The sequence below is a fragment of the Palaemon carinicauda genome, chromosome 4 (genome assembly GCF_036898095.1).
Source record: "Palaemon carinicauda isolate YSFRI2023 chromosome 4, ASM3689809v2, whole genome shotgun sequence".
NCBI classification, from domain to species: Eukaryota; Metazoa; Arthropoda; class Malacostraca; order Decapoda; family Palaemonidae; genus Palaemon; species Palaemon carinicauda.
The window spans coordinates 61791531-61803094 of record NC_090728.1 but is presented as its reverse complement, the minus strand read 5'-3'; the positions used below and the strand labels follow the sequence as shown (position 1 = coordinate 61803094).

The 11564-nt window shown below is 32.6% G+C and overlaps 1 protein-coding gene across 1 annotated transcript in view; it reads right to left on the bottom strand.

Annotated features, from left to right (window-relative positions):
* Window positions 1–393: 393 nt before the first annotated feature.
* The window catches only part of LOC137639979 (protein artichoke-like), a 46241-nt gene continuing 35070 nt past the window's right edge, over window positions 394–11564 (bottom strand). Inside the window, exons 2-7 of the mRNA XM_068372316.1 lie at window positions 8975–11564; window positions 8033–8267; window positions 7320–7426; window positions 3182–3331; window positions 2653–2874; window positions 394–2019 (exon numbers count right to left, since the gene is read on the bottom strand). The exon at window positions 8975–11564 is cut by the window's right edge and continues 456 nt beyond it. Coding sequence (XP_068228417.1) covers window positions 1738–2019; window positions 2653–2874; window positions 3182–3331; window positions 7320–7426; window positions 8033–8267; window positions 8975–11564 — 3586 coding nt within the window. The 3' untranslated portion in view covers window positions 394–1737. The remainder of the gene's footprint in view (window positions 2020–2652; window positions 2875–3181; window positions 3332–7319; window positions 7427–8032; window positions 8268–8974) is intronic.

Below are 11564 nucleotides of genomic sequence, written 5' to 3'. Positions count from 1 at the left end.
ATATGCATATATATTTATATGTTTATATACATATTTCATATATATATATATATATATATATATATATATATATATATATATATATGTATATATATATACATATATATATATATATATATATATATATATATATATATACATATATATATATATATATATATATATATATATATATATATATATATATATATATTTACATATGAAATATGTATATACACGCATATATATATATATATATATATATATATATATATATATATATATATATATATATATATATATATATATAAGCGCGTGTGTGTGGATGCATAATGTAAAAGACTGAGATCAAATTATAGACTATATAATTTAACATATTTTAAATTGTAGTAAATTTTTTTTTTTCATATTAACTGAAATAGTCTTGCTTATACCATGGACAATCTGTAAGTATCAACTGTATTAGAATAAACTTTTTTATAACCTTTTTAAAATTCTCAATCGTCTTCTTATGTATATTTAATGTGAAAATTTACATTTATTCTGATAAATGACTATCTATTGACTATGGCCTATCTTTTTTTCTTATTTCTAAGTGTTATTTGATCGTCCTTGCTAATACTCTCTCTCTCTCTCTCTCTCTCTCTCTCTCTCTCTCTCTCTCTCTCTCATACACACACACACACATACACAGAAACACAAGTCTTTGGAGCACCAGGTTCCCTTACAGCACAGCTGGGGGAAAAATTCATCCTACAAAAGTGAGTACATGTTGGTGGGGTACTCCTTGCTGTTCGTCTCTCTTTTTTTTCAACATTTTATCATCAAAATCTCGGAGAATATTCCTCTCCTGGATATGAACACACCGTTATATAAACCATATTCTATTCAACTTCATCGTAGTCCTCAAAACTTAGCCCAGGTAACTCAAAAATGTCCTTTTACTTTTTTGTTCTAGAAATCTTTCACAGTATTTTCAACACAGATTCTATTGAACGCCAGTTTTAGAGGAGATATCTATATTTATGACTGTATTTCGTGTTTAAATCTTCCCATTCACAAGGTATATCCATTCCTTCTTAAGTTGATGCTTTTCTACTGAACCCCTCTCCAATTTAATCACATCGTTTATCCCAAAGTTTGCAACGTTTCGGTACGTATGTTCACTCATCTTCAGTCCGCTTGGTAGTGCCAGCATTATGAAGGAATGTCTGAAACTGGGAATAACCAAATCCCACTCTGTTTGCCTGTTCTACAGCAAAGAAACGTTCATCATTGACGTGCCTCTATCGTGACTAGAGTTATTTAGCACACGAGTGCAAAGAATGGCCCTCTGCTAGGGCTTGGTTGCTGTCCCATACTTCCATGCAACTAACCCTTTGTTTCATCGTCTAGTCTCTTCAGTCTAATCGAGTCACTGCACCAAGGAGATTCAGGGTCCCCTGTACCCTCGAAAGTTTTCTAATTCATAGCTTAGCATCACTTATTGTCACTGTATATGAGGACTTATTACTTGTTACTTGAGCGCGTGATTCACAATTAAGAATGTCCATATTCATTCGTATGCTTGATTCTGACTCTTTTCAATTATACCGGCATTCACTATTCACAAGATCGGCTTACACTACAGAATGATTCAATGATTGAAAACTTCCATACAGAAGATTGAAGGCCATTTCCTCGCATAAACCCTCTCCCAAGTTCAGTATACAAATGATAGCACACGTGGACCCAGCGCACCAAGAGCCTATAAGTATATTAACACGCGAATTCGTCGTCATCCTGCTGGTGGGGATGATGTCCTTGATAGTGACTGTAGTAATCTGGAGGGGCTCCATTAGCTCGCTTGACTGACCCTTGACCGCGCCCACTCTGGGTGCGACATACTCGGTACCACACCACTGCGATAACGATGCCCAGCAAAAGGGCCACAGCCAAGATGATGCCCAAGATGATTCCCACTCGGCCACCTGAGGTTCCCGTCGCTGGCGCCGGTGGAATGGAAAGAGTGTGCCCGCGGGTGCAGCGAGCTCCTTCCTCCTAATGAGAAAAGTAGAAGTAAATATAATTTATAAATAACAGTTATAATGTAGAAGGACTCTCAGTTGTATATGCGACAGACATATGTTATTCAAATGTTTTTAACTTTTTCACTTCCAGTAGTGGATTTAACTAAACTTCTGATGTAGCAAACTCTCTGAAGAGCACACAAAACATAGCTTGTTGATATATACTGGAAAGCTCTCATCAAGACCTTTCAATTGAATATCCAATTTCTATAGCTTGGATTGTTTTAAACGTTTCAATTTTCAAACTCTAGCTTGTTGATATTTCCTGGTAAGATCTCATCAAAACCTTTCCATTGAATATCAACTTTCTATAGCTTGGATTGTTTTAAAAGTTTCCTTTTTTAAACTCTAGCTTGTTGTTATTTCCTGGAAAGATCTCATCAAAACCTTTCCATTGAATATCAACTTTCTATAGCTTGGATTGTTTTAAAAGTTTCCATTTTCAAACTCTAGCTTGTTGATATTTCCTGGAAAGATCTCATCAAAACCTTTCCATTTAATATCAACTTTCTATTGCTTGGATTGTTTTAAAAGTTTCCTTTTTCAAATTTTAACTAACTCACCAATGGCATTGAAAAGGTTAAATAATTGCTCATCACCATACCTTTTGTTCTTCTGAAGCAGGAGCTACGGTATGTGATCGTGCGAGACCAATGGACTTCATAAGACCATGTACACAGATCTGGTACTCAGTGCTCGGCTGAAGGTCTTCCAGAAGGTAACTTCTAGAAGATAGCCCAATTGTTGGCGAAGACTGAACAGTAAGACGATTCTCAATTAAATCCTCGTCCGACTCGCTTTCTTGGCTCATTGCTTGGTATGTTACCTGCAGAGGGAATTGTTTTTTGTTTAATATCATTTATAAATGCTAACAATAAAGTAGGAAATATTGAGGTGGTATCGGGGTTTCGATTATACAGATGTTACAACAAGGTTTAAAGAATAGTATTTTTTAGACTTTTTTAGAATCAACTAAAAATTCATGGAATATAGTTTTGGTTTCATGTTTTTTTTTCCAAAATTGATACCACTCGGAACAGTATTTGTATACCTTTGTGGAATCAATTTCAAATTCATGAAAAATAATTTCAATTTCAAATCTTTTACAAATCTTGGTAAGTATTCTTACTAACCTTGTATCCATAAACTGTTGAAGTGTTGGCAGCTTGCCAGGTGACAAGGAAAGACTGACTCTGGATGTCTTGGATTGCCAATCGCAGGATCAAAGGCTGAGGACAAAATGCGGAGGCTGACAGCTGCAGGAAAGGTTGTCCTCGCAATCTCTGAAGGTATAACGTTACATGTATTATTATTATCATTAGTAGTAGTAGTAGTAGTAGTAGTAGTAGTCGTAGTAGAAGTAGAAGTATCATTATTATTATTATTACTTGCTAAGCAATAAGCCCAACGGAAAATAGGGAAAATAGCCCAGTGATGAAATGAATAAACTACAAGAGAAGTAATTAACAATTAAATAAGACAATAACAATAAGACAAATCTCTTATACAAACCATCAAAACTTTAAAAAACAAGAAGAAACGAAATAAGATAAAATAGTGTGTAGATTAAATTTGAAAATCCTAATTATCATAAATTCATATAACCAACTTTATTCTTTCTTAATATTAAACTAGCTATCATTTATTTATATTTGCTTGAAGATACACTCAGGCACTCTAATCTATCTTGTTCCTTATTCCCCTTCCTTACTGGGCTTTTTCCTTATTGGAACCCTTGGGCTTATAGCATCCTGCTTTTCCAACTAGGGCTGTAGCTGAGATAGTACACTTGGCTAGTACACTATTCCACTTGTTTGTTTACAAGTTTGTACAGTTTATATATAAAAGATCTACTTCAATGTTGTTACTGTTCTTAAAATATTTTATTTTGATTGTTTATTACTTCTCTTGTAGTTTATTTATTCCCTTATTTCCTTTCCTGACTGGGGTATTTTTTCCATTTTGGAGCCCTTGCGCTTATAGAAACTTGCTTTTCCAACTATGGTTATAGCTTGGCTTGGAATAATAATAATAATAATAATAATAATAATAATAATAATAATAATAATAATAATAATAATAATAAAATCATCTACCAAGCACAGTATTCTATTTGTTTCCTTATTTCATTTCCTCACTAGACTTTTCCCTTGTTGAAGCCCTTGGGCTTATAGCATCCTGCTTTTCCAACAAGGGTAGTAGCTTAGCCAATAATAATAATAATAATAATAATAATAATAATAATAATAATAATAATAATAATAATAATAATAATAATAATAACTAACTTCAATTATTATTATTCATATTTATTTCCTCCTTCCATTTATTCTAATATACCTAATCACAGAAACCCCCACATGTTTTTAGAGCAATTCAAGAAAGAAAACAATGATAGATGTAGCCACTAAAAGACAACAACGCTTCTTTACCCATGCGTGATATGTTTTCCGGTGATTAATGACTCTTTACCTTTCCCTTCGTCCCTAAAGCTATAAATCAAAGACCTCATTAAGGCAGGTGTGCCAACTATCCTTAGCTTTATCTCCATTTAGATATTTCAAGTTTCCCTAGATATGTTCAGTTTTCCCTAGCATTCAAGTGGGATGTACACTGTTGAAAAACTGAATTAAAAACGATAAATGCCTGGCAAGATTTATTCCAGGATTTTTACAGTTGTAAAATACGGATATATTGACGTAAATGAGTGAAATTAGGGTAGCAATTAAGGTCACCTCTACTTTATTGAAATACGGCTGAGAACAGTATATTTTCAACATTTATTCCAGGATTTTTTCAGTTTTAAAAAACAGATATATTGACGTAAAGGAGTGATATTACGGTCACAAACAGGTAAAAGATAATGATAAAGTAAAGTAAAATTACGGTCGCCTCTACTTTACTGAAATACGGTTGAGAACAGAATATTTTCAGCAACATTTATCCCAGGATTTGTACGGTTTCAAAAAACGGATATAGTGACGTAAAGGAGTGATATTACGTTCACAAACCAGTGAAAGATAATGATAAAGTAAGGTAAAATTACGGTCGCCTATATTTTACGGGAATACGGATGAGAGCAGTATATTTTCAGCAACATTTATCCCAGGATTTGTACGGTTTCAAAAAACGGATATAGTGACGTAAATGAGTGATATTGGAGTCATAAACCCGTAAAAGAAAATAACAAAGTAAGGTAAAATTACGTTCGCCTGTACTTTACTGAAATACGGCTGAGAACAGTATATTTTACGGAGAATTTCCGATTAAAATTACGGTTTTTTTTTTTTTAACAGTGTATGTCACTTTTATTTCTCCAACTAGTCTTTTTATAATATCTAACTTTTAACTGGGCTCCAAAAGGCACTAGAAGAGTTGGAAGACCAAGGCCTATATGGCTGAGGACTATGAAGCGTGAAGTAGGAGATGATGAATGGAGAAGTATTGATTTACAAGCTCAAGACGACTGGTGAAATCTAACCGAGGCCCTTTGCGTTAATGGGCGTAAGAGAAGATGATGATGATGATGATAGTGGTCTCAAGATATGCTCCTCGCACTTCACTAGAGAGATTAGTTCACCAAACTTTCAAACGGGCTTTGCAAGGCACTAGAAAAGTTGGACAACCAAGGCCTACATGGCTGAGGACTATGAAGCGTGAAGTAGGAGATAATGAATGGTGAAGTATTGATTTAAAAGCTCATGATAGAGACGACTAGCGAAATCTAACCGAGGCCTTTTGCGTCAATGTTCGTAAGAGAAGATGATGATGTCGTACAAGGGCGAACTTTATTTCAGATCTTCAAAATATTTTCGTCATAAATCTCACTTCACGAGAATCTTATTTGTTTCTTCCGTTTTATTGCAACATTTGGTAGTGAATACAAATAGCCATTTTTACATTTTTGCATTTTCTTTTGCCAGCTGAGAAATTTCCTTTATTCTTTTGCATGATGTAAATAAGACGACATTTGCTTTCCTCATAAATCTTAATTGATGGATTTTCTGTCGTACCTATGCTAATATCATTAATTACTTTTAGGACATTAAGCATAAAATACTGTATATTGTCTTCCCTTTACTCTCATTATTCTTAAACTAAAAGCTAGTCTTAAATACAGTACATAATTTTCTGTCGTACCTATAGTCATATCATTAATTAACTTCAGGATATTAGGCATATAATAGATTGTCTTCCATTGACTTTCATTATTCTTAAACTAAAAGCTAGTCTTAAATGCAATATATAATTTTCTGTCGTACCTACAGTAATATCATTAGTTAACTTCAGGATATTAAGCATATAATAGATTGTCTTCCATTCACTTTCATTATTCTTAAACTAAAAGCTAGTCTTAAATACAGTATATGATTTTCTGTTGTACCTATAGTAATATCATTAGTTAACTTCAGGATATTAAGCATATAATAGATTGTCTTCCATTCACTTTCATTATTCTTAAACTAAAAGCTAGTCTTAAATACAGTATATGATTTTCTGTCGTACCTATAGTAATATGATTTTCTGTCGTACCTATAGTAATATCATTAATTAACTTCAGGATATTAAGCATATAATAGATTGTCTTCCATTCACTTTCATTATTCTTAAACTAAAAGCTAGTCTTAAATACGGTATATAATTTTCTGTCGTACCTATAGTAATATCATTAATTAACTTCAGAATATTAGGTATATAATAGATTGTCTTCCATTCACTTTCATTATTCTTAAAACTAAAAGCTATTCTTAAATACAGTATATGATTTTCCGTCGTACCTATAGTAATATCATTAATTAACTTCAGGATATTAGGCATATAATAGATTGTCTTCCATTCTTTTTCATTATTCTTAAACTAAAAGCTAGTCTTAAATACAGTATATAATTTTCTGTCGTACCTATAGTAATATCATTAGTTAACTTCAGGACATTAGGCATATAATAGATTGTCTTCCATTCGCTATTATTATTCTTAAACTAAAAGCTAGTCTTAAATACAGTATATAATTTTCTGTCGTACCTATAGTAATATCATTAATTAACTTCAGGATATTAGGCATATAATAGATTATCTTAAATTCACTCTCACTATTCATCAATACTAGCCTTAAAAACAATATATCTATTTTATCGTGCAATGAAATCTTTTTCATTATCATATGGGGTGATACTTGATAAACTATTACGTTTTATCGTTCCCTTTAAGGTCTGGCTAAAAAAAAAAAAAAAAAAAAAAAAAAAAAAAAAAAAAAAAAAAGGAAATTCTTACCTCTGGAAGATCACAGTATATGGAGTTAGGATGTTTAACCTCAGTAGGATGATTCTGCAGCCATGACCAGAATTCCAGTGTTTCACATCCACATATAACTGGGTTACCTGTAAAGTAAATTGTTATTATTTGCTGGTTTTGCATTTATTTGTCATCAACTTATGCTAATTACATATGATTGGTCATATACATACGCTCAGTATATATATATATATATATATATATATATATATATATATATATATATATATATATATATATATATATATATATATATACATATACATATATATACGTGTATATATATATACACACACACACACATATATATATATATATATATATATATATATATATATATATTTATAAATATATATATCTATATATATATACATATATATATGTATATATATATATATATATATATATATATATATATATACATATATATATATATATATATATATATATATATACATATATATATGTATATATATAGATATATATATTTATAAATATATATATATATATATATATATATATATATATATATTTATATATATATATGTATATGTATATATATGTATATATATATACATATATATATACATATATATATATATATATATATATATATATATATATATATATATATATATATATATATATACAGAACACACAAAACAAAAAGGTGATTCAATAATTATCCTTACCATCAATCCTATACGTTTCCAAAGTCCGCTCCACAGCTGAAAGAATTGCGGGCTGTAGTACTTCCACATTATTTTGGCTTAAATCCAGAACCTTTAGATGCACTAAGGGTTCCAGAGCCTTTGGATGGAGGGTTGTTATCCAGTTATCACGAAGAATGACTTCTTCCAGTCCCTCCGTGTGCTTGAAGGTGGATTCGTCCAGTTCCGTCAGCATGTTGCTGGAAATGTCAATAACCTGAAGAGGGGAGATGAAGTTTGGATACAAAGTTTAAGATGATTGTTTGATCTCATTAAGAACTACTTTTATGTATAGTTGGCTGAATATGTTAAGAAGGTTTCTATAAAGCTGAGGAATTATGCTTTGCTTCATAAATAAAGATTAATAATTGATCTTTTTACATAGATGCTTCAATACTGTTGTGTATGAAGGTAATATCCATTGATGATTTATATACGCCATAGAAAAAAAGCAAAAAATAGAAGTATATGATAAATGTACAATAGGAATGGCTATCATTTTTTTTTTCAGATATTGTTTATTCAAAAATTGAAACGATTATACTTTATTGATGATTCCTGGACTTGAGGAACTCTTCGACACCAAAATACAACTGGAAAATCATTTTCCATTATTGTATAAAAGATATACAGTTGGTTCAAGGACAATTACATTTTTAAAAGTTGTGATAATTCACAGAAAGATTACACATGTTGAAAACAAAGTAATCATCATTCTATGTACCAATTAAAACCTTTGCCCAAGCCATAAAATGGTCTTGAATTCAGTAGTAAAACATATCTATAATGCCAAGTATATGACTTGGTACTTGAATAAAATGAGGAGACGACATTTGAGAATTTCTTAAAGGTCATTCAAGTCACTATATCGATCAAAGCAGTCTGAACATTATTAGATCATGATTATAAAGAGCATAAACTCACCTTTAGACTGTGGGCATCAGAAGGCAGTTGATCAAGCTTCTTTATCTTGTTTCTTGTGAGATTTAGATGCGTTAGAGAAGTTAACCCCCTCATTCTCTCACGCGGCAGAATCTCTAATAGATTATAACCAAGATTAAGTTGAGTCAAATGAGCCAGACTTCTGAATGCACCTGGAGATACTTTGTTAATGGCTCCTCCCTCCAGATTCAGAGATCGAAGATTGGGCAAGTGTGAGAACTCGAGGCTCGTAATCACCGTCAGATTTGTTTGCGCGGCTTCAAGCCTTTCGAGAGATTCTAATATCATGTTCTTATTCACCTCTGGTCCAGTTATTCGTTGTAGTGGGTTGCCAGTTACATTTAGGATTTTTAACTTTTCCATTTTGTCCATGAAGATTGCATCGGGAAGCTGAGTCAGGAAGTTACTACCAACATTTAAACGTTGTAAGGATGATTTTAGGAAACTTCCAACTGGGATATCAACAATCAAATTGTCTGAAATATCCAGGTGTTTAAGATGCCCTAACTGCACTAATGTCTCTTTGCTAACATATGCCATCCCTATATTGGAAGCCTCTAGCTTTTTCAAGCTTTTTAATTCCCCTAATACTGGGCAAAGATTTATGAATGGGTTACCACTTATGGACAAATGTTGAAGCTTACTAGTAGCCAAGAAAGCTCTACAACTGTCAACCTGAAGGAAGTTCTCTGAGATATCAAGGTTAACTAGATCAGATAAACTAGCAAATGTTGCTGTCCCAAAGTGTTTAATTCTATTTTTGGCTAAATTCAGAGTTTTCAGAGATATGCTATCATCAAAAAGGTTATCAGGAATGTTTTCAATATTACAGTCACTAAGGTTCAAGTCTTCTAGATTTGGCAGAGCCATAAGACTATTGGAGTCCAGCGTTTGGAACTTGTTACCACTAAGGTCTAGTTTGGACAGCTGAGTCAACCTGAGTGATCCTGAATCAAGGCTCAAAAGCTTATTTCCTCTTAGGCTCAGGATTTCCAAATACACCAGTGCTTCAAGTGCACCATCTTCTATCTTTGTTATTTCAGCATTTTCAATGTAGAGCTCCCTGACTGATAGTTCTGTGTTGAAGTACTCCTTCTTTATGATTGGCAGCACGTTTCCAGAAAGGTCTAGCTTCTGCAACTCAGTCATCCACTGGAAGGCATTTGGAGCTATATCCTCAATTGCATTGTTTTGTAGGTGAAGTTCCCTTAATCCTGATAACCCTTGGAATGTTTTTACGCTAATCTTCACAAGATAGTTATTGGAAATAAATAGTTTCTGAAGACTTGATAGACTAGATAAAGCTTCATCATCTATATGGTTGATATGGTTATTTTGAAGATGAAGTTGTGATAATTTTGTAAGATCATTGAATATTTCATTATTAATAGAAGAAATATTGTTGTGGTCAAGTCTTAGCGTGTTCACTAGACTCTGGCCTTCAAACGCTTTAGGGCTAATTGCAGTAATTTCATTCCCTGAGAGATTCAACGAGTAAAGAGATTTTGAGTTGTGGTTTAATGTATCCAGGAGTGTTAATATCTGATTGCCTTGAAGGCTTACGAATTGTAATTTATGAAGATTAGAAAAAGCTCCAGTAGGTATTACCCTGATTTCATTGTCATGCAAATGCAACTCCTTTAGATCTAAAAGACGAGAAAATAACCCTGGGCTTACCGTCCGGATCTTATTTTTATGAATAACAAGTTTTTCTAAACTTGTTGTATTCTTAAATGTTATTTCACTCAGATCTTTTATTCCATTATGGTCTAGTTTCAGAACTTTCAAGTTGATATTTGACGCAAATATCCTCGGGTAGATCTCTTGTATGTTATTGTGGCTTAGCAGTAACGTCTCAAGGTACGGCATTCCATTAAAAGTATTTGGTTCTATGAGTCTAATAGCATTGTGCTCTAGATTCAAAATTCTGATGGCTGGAGAATTCAGAAATGTCTCGTGCATGAGCTCTCTAATGTTATTGTTAGACAACACTAGCTCCTGAAGTTTAGGCAAATTACTAAACACTCCATCGTTTATGGATTGGATATTGTTATTACCCAAATCAATCACGCTTATCTTCTGCGTGTGCTTGAAGAGTTTTGGATCTAACTCTCTTATGTTGTTGTTGCCTAGAAATAGGGTCTCTAGATTGGTGCTTTCTCTAAAAGAGTCTTTTGTAATAGTACTGATGGAGTTCATATAAAGAGAGAGTGACGTGAGGTTTGGCATACCCGACAAGCTATTACTTCTCACTTTTCGAATGTTGTTACTACTGAGGTCGAGATACTCCAAAGCTTCCAGCCTAGAGTCTTGCGTAGTGAAATCAGTGATGTGATTCCAGGCCACCTTCAGTTTCTTCAAGCTTTTCATCTTCTTTAAAGCATTAACTGGGAGCGTTTTTAAATCGTTGTTCATCAAGTTCAGGTCTTCCAGAGTTTCTTCCAGTCCATCAAATGCAAAGTCAGACACAAGATTGATCATGTTTCCCTGGAAGTTTAAAGTCTTGATAATCATTTTTGCGAAACCAAAACTTGTGAGTTCTGTAATGTTATTCATTTGCAGGTCAAGATCA